This window comes from Populus euphratica, unplaced genomic scaffold (assembly GCF_000495115.2).
Source record: "Populus euphratica unplaced genomic scaffold, PopEup_1.0 scaffold552.1, whole genome shotgun sequence".
Lineage (NCBI taxonomy): Eukaryota > Viridiplantae > Streptophyta > Magnoliopsida > Malpighiales > Salicaceae > Populus > Populus euphratica.
This window is the reverse complement of record NW_011500235.1, coordinates 24,883-34,199: the sequence shown is the minus strand read 5'-3', so window position 1 is coordinate 34,199 and position 9,317 is coordinate 24,883. Positions and strand designations below refer to the sequence as shown.

At 29.9% G+C, this 9,317-nt stretch overlaps 1 protein-coding gene and 1 long non-coding RNA gene across 2 annotated transcripts; one reads left to right on the top strand and one right to left on the bottom strand.

Moving 5' to 3' along the window:
• The first annotated feature begins 286 nt into the window (after positions 1-286).
• On the top strand, positions 287-7,379 carry LOC105112490 (putative serine/threonine-protein kinase). The gene is made up of 8 exons (XM_011008200.1): positions 287-508; positions 1,383-1,506; positions 1,633-1,748; positions 1,860-2,070; positions 2,141-2,378; positions 2,947-3,097; positions 4,240-4,700; positions 7,369-7,379. Exons 2-7 carry the CDS (start codon positions 1,434-1,436, stop codon positions 4,630-4,632), a joined length of 1,182 nt encoding a protein of 393 aa, XP_011006502.1. The 5' UTR covers positions 287-508; positions 1,383-1,433; the 3' UTR covers positions 4,633-4,700; positions 7,369-7,379.
• LOC105112489 (uncharacterized) lies at positions 714-1,424 on the bottom strand. Its single transcript, XR_839762.1, has 2 exons — positions 1,239-1,424; positions 714-1,071 (listed from the first exon to the last, which is right to left on the bottom strand). It is a non-coding gene; the product is annotated as an uncharacterized LOC105112489 (long non-coding RNA).
• Positions 7,380-9,317: the final 1,938 nt, after the last annotated feature.

Genomic DNA, 9,317 nt, shown 5'->3' with positions numbered 1-9,317 from the left:
TTAAATTTTGTCACCGAGCTACTCTTGATGAAATGATGATTAAATTTAATATATTTAATGCGATCTTCAATAAGATTTTGTACAATTTTGATGGCTGTCTTATTATCACAGTGGAGATTTATAAGTTTATATAAAAAATATTTTTAAAAGTAACGATAATATTAAAATTATTTTACAGAGTATTTTTTTTTAATTTTAAAATAATATTTTTTGTTTAATTTTAAAATTTCATTTCTTACATCACTATTTCAAACGATAAAAAAACAAAAAATGGTTTTATGCATGCCGCAAACGAAAGGGCGTTGCTTTGATAGCGAGAGGTACCATCTCCATCCGGTCACCGTCCTAGTGGAAGACCGTGAAAGACCTAAAGAGTTGTTTCTGCCAGCGCACGGGATTTCTATAAGACTCTTCTCCTCTCCCTCTGCTTTGTTTTTTGGCCTGGATAACAACTTGCTTGATCTCGACATTTCTGCTTCTGCCGTCTGACAATACCAACCAAGTCAAGGTAAGCTAGCTAAATTAATCTGCTCTTCTTTGTGTTTGCAAATAATCTTTTGCATGAAAACAGTAGAAAGCACATATAGGTTTGCCTCCTTAGTTCTTTTGCTGAATGGAGAAACAAAGAAAGTTCAACTTACCAAGTCAAAAGCTTTTATTATGAAGAACTGCTTAAACAACAAAGCTTGAATCTTTATCTTCTTTTTATCTTCAATGTCGTGACTTTTATGCATTCAAAGGAACAAGGAAGGGTCTTGTTATATATCAAGGCTTAAATTGTGCTAAATCCTTGTACAAGTTTAATTAATGACTTCTGAGCTTTTTTGTTGTAATCCCATTATGGAGCCATCTGCTTCAGCTCAATGAAAATCGCTACTTTTTTTTTCTTTATGTTTTTTTTTTGTGGAAGTGGTTTTTATTTGGTGATGACGAATCTCTTAGAATTTGTTGCCTACATTAATGAGAAGTTTTATCGCTAGTTATTGAGATATTGTGTTCTTTTGGGTGCTTATTTGGTTTCTGGGTTCAATTCTCAGTTTGCTAACTACTTTATATGGTCCCATTTAATACCTTTAGAATATTACTCCGATAGTTACTTGAAGAAGTTTTCAAAATCGCAGTAGGATATTCTGGCTAACATATTGATTAAAAGGAGAAAATCTTTTCTTCTTTTTTTGCGTTATCCATGTGCATGTTCCTAACATAGTGATTAAGATGGGTGAAATTAAAAAAAGAACTTTTGTAATGCTATTATTGTTGCCATCATCATTTGACTGAAAAATTCCTTTATGCCTTTTCCCTTTCGAAGTGTCTGGTCAAGCAAGAATAGGCATACGGGAAAGGAATTGCATAACGACATGATTTATGGCTTATTTTTGCAGGGCTGGGACTTGATTTAGGTGGAGGCATTCATTCGTCTAAGCAATCTGGTGATGAGTTGTTTATTTTCATTTTGCAAAGGGAAGGGAGTTTCAAGAGCTAGACAAACTCTAGAAGCTGATGATGGTATGTAACTCAAGGGTTAAAAATTTATTAGCTGACACTCTATTATTTAGTTTGAGAATTTGCTGAATCGATTTCTCACAGACCTACTTATCGAGCAAAAATTTATAATGGATTTATATGGTACAGAGGTTTCGGGGTCACAGAACATTTGCTGTTACACTCATAGGGAATTGCAAATGGCAACTGACAACTTTAATTCAGCCAATAAAGTTGGAGAGGGAGGTTTCGGTTCCGTCTACAAGGTGATTTTACATGCTTATGTCTTTATGAAAAATCTTGAAGGGATTTTGAGGGTTTTAATTTGTTGTTATTAAACTTAACCTTGATCTGAATTCCAGTAATTTAATGGACAGGGAATACTTAAAGATGGCTCCGTGGCTGCCATAAAGGTACTGTCAGCTGAATCAAGGCAAGGTTTACGGGAGTTCTTAACAGAAATAAAAGTGATAGCAGATATAGAGCACAATAACCTGGTTAAATTGTATGGTTATTGTGCAGATGGAAACCATAGAATTTTGGTCTATGGCTACCTTGAGAATAACAGCCTTGCACAAACACTTCTCGGTAAGCACGCCATTCATTCATGGTTTTTGTTTTCAAACAGCTCAGGTTATATTTTTCCTATATCTTTAAGGTGGAGGCCATAGCAGTATCAAATTCAGTTGGTCTACAAGGCGCAAAATATGCGTTGGAATTGCACGAGGGCTTGCATTCCTTCACGAGGAAGTCCAGCCACATATTGTTCATAGGGATATTAAAGCAAGTAACATTCTCCTTGATAGTGAACTCGAGCCCAAAATATCAGACTTTGGTCTTGCAAAATTTTTCCCATCCCACCTGACTCATATAAGCACACGAGTTGCTGGAACTACGTAAGTTCACAAACCTGTTATATTTGCTTCTCACAGGTATTGTTGTTCAATGCATTGTAAAATGAAATGCAACTCCTGTTGCTTTTTATGATCTCTAGCAGTTTGTTTTTCTAGCGTCTAGCCTAATTGCTGCGTAGTGTTCTGGGTAGTTTGATTTGATTGAATGATGTTCCTATCTAGTACCTCTAGTACCTTAGACATGTCATACTATTGCATCTTATCTCATAATATTCCCCTTGTTATATCTCTGTGGGTGGGTGGGATCATTTAACATTGGTTCATACCTTCTTTCGAAATCTGGGTTCACAGACTGTTACCAAACTTGATTTTTTATGATTTCTAATTTGTTGGAATAATCTCCATGCAGGAATTAAATTGTGACTTAAAAGCTACTGTGGAGCCAGCCAAAATATGTATTATGCTTATTAGAAAGTGAAAATACAAGTCTTCGATGATATGCCATAATGTTTGATAGGCATAGATAAACTGTGATTTTCTTTTTGCGTATTTAACCGAATTGTCATGTTGACGCAGTAAACAATTTACTGTTCTTGTTGCACATGTGCAGCGGATATCTGGCTCCAGAATATGCAATTCGAGGTCAGCTGACAAGGAAAGCTGATATTTACAGTTTCGGTATTCTATTGCTGGAAATTGTTAGTGGGAGGTCCAACACAAATTGGCCGTTACCCACAGAAGAGCAATACCTGCTTAAAAGGGTATGGGGCCTTCTGAAACTCACTGCAAATTTGTCTTAATGCTATTAAAGAAAATTCAGATTTTTTTTTAATAGAGTATGAAAGATGATTTTCTTTTCTTTAATAGAGTATGAAAGATGATTTTCTTTAACTAAAAGCAGGGATTCTTTCCTTGATAGCTAATTACTATTAAGCAAATCCTGGTTTAATTTTGTTGCAATTTGAGTTCGAAAAACGTGCAGACTCGTAAACCAGGTTCTTGATTCCTGCATCTAAAATTTATTTTTGTGATGCTTTATTTTCCTGAAGTGATATTTCTTTGTAGGCTGCATTTGCATCTCTGATATTCTGGGTATAAAATTCAAATCAGCCAGGCCATGTTTCCAAACTAGCTGGGAGTGGCTACATTGATTTCCATTTTCTGTTGAGTTCATGTTATGAACTAAATCTCATTTTCAAATCGTATTGGGTCTTAGAGTGCTCTTATTTTGTGCACATGGCCATGTTTTTTGTTCCATAGCGTTTCGTCTAGGCGTGCTTGAGTTTTGATATGGAGTTGGTGGTGTTTGGTAATTTCCTTGTAAGATTGAATCCCTAAGCTTAGAAGACGACTGTAGCTTTCAGTTTTATTAAGATAGCCTATTCATTTTTCAATGGGACAAGTGTTACTTATGTTCAGCTTGGGATGGCTGTTCTGATGTCCTTTTCTTCTGCATTTTTCTTTAGAATAAAACTGCAACTGATCTTTGCAGAATAACTTTCAAGTATCAGCCAGCAAAACACTCTAGAATAATTGCTCATTCTTGTTCCATGTTGGATGGATCCATTACCCATTTCAAAGTAGAAACATCACTCCCATCTTCAACCTACAATTCTGCTTCTTGACCTTTGAGCTTTGTGGTATTTTAGGGAGTCAGTATACAGTCAATAGTTCTTATGAAGCATTGGTCTTTCACTTACTGTCATGCTCTAGTTTCATAATCCTTTGTTCCCGATTCCTTATGAAGGTTTAGCGATCCTTTCAGTTAATCAACAGATTATGAGCTTAAACTGTGCGGTAACCTTGTTTTATTTTCTCCAATCAAGTCTTAACGGATTTCAAAGTAGTTGTCCTCTGAATTTGTTCACATAGAGATCTTGTTAAGTAAAGATGCAATCTTTAGGTATGGGTATCTTATGAGAAAGGGGACCTGGTTAACTTGGTGGACACATCGTTGGGAAGGGATTATGATGCTGAAGAGGCTTGCAAGTACCTGAAGATAGGACTTCTTTGCACCCAGGAAGTGTCAAAGCTGCGTCCCTTGATGTCTACTGTTGTCTCGATGTTAATGGGTGAGATGGATGTGAAAGACAAGATATCAAGGCCTGGCTTGCTGTCTGAATTCAGGAGTCTCAAAGGTGACAAAAAGCAGAAAGACAGAGACCAGAATGGCAAGTGGGAAACGAAGAAATCATCTCCAAATTCAAGCAAGCTCGAAGATCCATCTTCATCATCAGGAAAGGTCACTTCATATGCTTCCATGACCTTCAACTCAATATATGACCGGAGCAATTAACAGCATTGTCCAAGTTTTGTTTTTGGAGCAAATGTAAGTGCATACTTTACCTTCAAAAGCAGGGTTTTGTTTTTTTTTTTAAGTGGAGTTTGTTTAAAAATGTATACCCTATTATTTTTTTAATAATTTTTCATGATTTTTTATTTTTTAAAAAAATTATTTTAAATAATTTTTCATGATTTTTTATTTTTAAAAAAAATTATTTTTAATATTAGTCAATAAAAACGATTTAAAAACACTAAAAATATATTAATTTAAAATAAATAAAAAAATTTATTTTTAAAAAATATAAAAATAAACAGTACCTTTATACTGTATTTCCCTGCAAGTGACAATCTCCTTGTAAATTCTTTTATAGAAAAGTACCCCTTTTTTTATTCTGTTGAATATAACTTTTGTAAATCTGAAAAAAAAAAACTTTTTTTTTTCAATCCATGTAGTGGAGGTCTTCTATTATTCACTCTGCAGGCCTATATCTCTTTTACTATAGAAGTCTTCTGATTGTGTAAAGCTGGCCTGCAGTGTATAATGTGTTTGATATAGTGTAGGTTTTTTAAAAATATTTTTAATTATGATTTAAAAATAAATAAATTTAGAACTATATGTATAAGACCTAGGATAAAACACAAAATTTATTTAACTAATTATTAATTTTTTCTACTAGTTGGATAAAGAGTAGAAATTATATTAATACCAATAAAGACTTTGAAAAAAGCTTGCAACAGTTAAAAATTAAAATTGCCATCCTATAGTGGCTGGCCTCAACTCCACCCTGTTACTGTTACTTGATAGCATCTATCTATCTTCATTAAAGGAGGACCTGAATTTCTTGTATATGTAAATGAAACCAATAAAACTAACGGTGATTAGTCTTTAATTACATGTTGTGAATTGAAAAATATAATAATTATTTTGCTATTTTAAAATAAAATCATTAAATTAGTTATTGGGATATTACATTTTTTTCATAAGATTTATTGTTGATTATTAGAATGATAGGAGACAAATTAATTTTTAATATTTTTAAAGATAATGAAACGACTAAATTATTTTTATTAGATTTTTTTGAGTTGACATCCAATGATATTTTCATCCTAATTTTTTAGTTATAATTAACTTAACTAAGAAATAATTTGATATTTTAATAATTATAAAATCTCCTAAAAATCCTTACAAAAACACCTAACTAGTAACTACAAATGCATTCATGATGACCTTGTTTAAGTCAGGATAAAACCCCTTACAAAAGAAGGCTTACACACCTCGATTTTAGCTATCATTCGAGATACTATATTCCAAAACTTTTAAGACTCACTCTTATATTCTATTGAGTCTAGCCTCTGCAACGGTCCAATATCTTTTAACTGCTATCCAAACTTAACCATATCCCTCAAAGACAAAAACATCTTACAAAATATGCTACTACAAATAAAGATCTTTAATTGCAATATACTTAAAGGCTCAATCCTTGTTGCTCTTATATTCGAAATTCATTACAAAGCAATGTTCTCAGCCTTTGCTTAGTCTTTATTTTTTTATTGCTATATTTTTTTATTTTCTTGATTTATTTAGTTTTTAATTCCATCCCTCATTATTTACGTCATTTAGTTTTTATGCTAAATTTGGTTCTTATTTTTTTATTGTAATTTTTTTAATCTTTTCTTGATTAGTATAGGGTAATTTTTTTAATCTTTTCTTGATTAGTTTTTTTCAATATCACCCCTCAATATTTGGATGATTGAGAATTTTGTTTCGTGATTTTCTCATGTTAATCATGTTTTTGTTGTATAGGGTAATTTTGGTTTCATTACTTGAGTCATGAGTTTTGAAGATTAGCTTGATTTGATTTCACTTTTTTTTAGGTTTTTTCAATTAATTTTTTTTAATTTCATTATTTGACACTAGATTATTAGGTTTTGAGTTTCATAATTTTCTTTATTTTTCTTTTATTAAGTTATTTCAATCTTATATCCTGAGTTACTGGTTAGTCGAGTTCACTCAGATTAACTCAATTTTTTTTATTTTTTTTATTTATTTTTGTTTTAGTTTCGCCTTTCATCATTTAGTTGCTTAAGAGCTGACATTAATTATCTTATTTCATTGTTTTTGTACAAAATTATCTCAATCTTATGATTGGGCTGTGATTTTGGCATGTTAATTTGAGCTGATTTTTTTATTCTTTTTTTTTTTTAAATTCTAGTTTATTCTTTGACACGACCAAATGATTGATATCTTTAAAAAAAAAATTCTAGTTTATCCTTTGACACGACCAAATGATTGATATCTTTTTTCAAATGTAGAAATATCGAAGTAATAAATAACTTAGCAATACTGGAGTCTAACCACAAGTAAGTTAACTATATAAATTATAAATAATAATGATGACGACGACGATGATGTTAATGACAATGATGATAATGATGACAACTTTGAAATGAAAGATTAATATGAAGATCAAACAATGATAAAAATGGTTGTCAATGTTAGATTATTCACTAATGATATTTTAAACAAGTATAATATAAACTCCTTTTATTACTCAACTGGAAACTACACACAAATGAGGTTCCAATCGAATTATAAATTGCTAACATAATTACATTAGTTATCTTATTCGAATAATATTAATACTATTAAATGTTGTTAGATATTTATGATTATAACTTACATTAACAACAAATCAAGTTTCTTTCATAGCACAAGTGTCGATTATACCATACAGTTAGACTATGAAAGTGCCAAGTATTTGTTATATTAAGTGTTATATAATACAAATTTAGATTAACCATTTAACAAACAAAGTATTAAAAGTGAAGAAGATAACAAATATAAAATATGTTAGTATCAAACATTAAGGTCCATGTTGAGTTTATACTATACTTATTCTTACACCATTAGTGTAACCTTTTCACCTTAACATAATAAACTTCACTAAAATAATAAAAGAAAGAAACATGAATAAACAAGATAACAACATAAATAAGATAAAAGTTAACTAAGGAAATGAAATGCAATGAGAAACATAAACAAGAGATTAATATAAGTAAAACTTAAGCATTACAATAAAGAGAGAGCAAGAATATGATCTTGATCTGAAAACTAAGATATCTAAATGCATAACAAATGACTCCTTTCATAGGTTAAAATTAGAAACTATTAATTTGCTCACTAATTATTGAGTGGGTGGCTACATCTTGACTTGGTGACAATCCTTATCTTCTTGTTTTAATAAAATATCATTACTAATATCATAATTTAAACAGACTTGATTCATAAAAGTCTTAATAAAATGTCTTAGCTTTTTAAAAAAATAAAAAATTAAGGTCATTTAGACTTCTTCAGCTTTTTTAAAAAATAAAAAATTAAGGCCATTTAGACTTCTAGAACTCAAGATATGGGCTTAACACTGAATAGTATCTAAGCTACAAGACAAATTCGGACTTCTCCATTATTGCTAGGATTTGGACTTTCAAATAGTAGAATTGAGTCTTACATTCCCTATGAATGTTTTAGGCCAATGTCTTAACTTTCTAGCCATATAAACGAAATTAAAATTTAAGATCTACAGCTTCATATATGACCCAACGACTGAACAGTGTTCCAGTTTGGACTGACAACATCTCTTTTCTAAGCTTCACCATCTCTTTATGTTCTCAATTTCAGTAGTTGAACTCATTAATCAATCATTTGATTTATGTGATAGGCCTACATTTAAGATGAATATTTATCATAAATTAAAGGTATCTTATATTATTAGATATGTTATTATAAAATGTATTCTAATTAAGAAGTTATTGATACTTCAAGTGTAAAATGATGATATAAAACCTTGATAAAAATATACTTTTAAATATTAATCATCCTTCAATGTTTGATTTACTAGTAGTTAAGTTTAAATTATTATTTTTTTTATCTTTATGAAATTATCTTGTTTTTTTTTTTTTATCTTTATGAAATTATCTTGTTCTCATTTAATTTTTGCTTTGTTACCAAATAATATTATTGAGTCATTCTAAAAATATTTAGAGGATATTGTTTTTATAAAATTAACAAGTATTTTTTTATTAGTTACTGAAGCTCTAATACCACTTTGTTAAGGAAAAACAAAGTATGTACTAACAAATATATGGTGGAAACAAATTATACAAGAGCAAAAATACATAACTTATTCATATCATATTACTCTTATAAAAGAGAAAGTTCAATTGATTTAAACTAATAATATAATTCTTTCAATACATGTATTTATAGTAGGCATAATTTTATAGAATTAAAATATAGTGAAATCTTTAATAATTATACATACATCTATAATAATTAAATAACTTCTTTGAATATAAACTTTAAAATTAATTCCAATATTCCCCTAAAATTTTAAAAATCTCAAAATTAAGCCCAACACTCTTGAAGTTTAGAATATGTCGAGTCAGTTATGGTTGGACATTTTTCTCATCTCTTAATAAAAATATTAATTTTTTTATATGTATTTTTGAAAAGTCAAATTGGTGGCTGCTATTTTCTGAATTTTTTATTTTCATCTTTAGAAGATTTTTTTGGATCTTTATCGTAGTTACTCTACATTGAAAATAAATTTTTTAATAATTAAACTATTTTTTAAATATTTTTTTAATATTTCATAATTTAATATATATATATATATATTATATTATAAGAACCTCTAATAT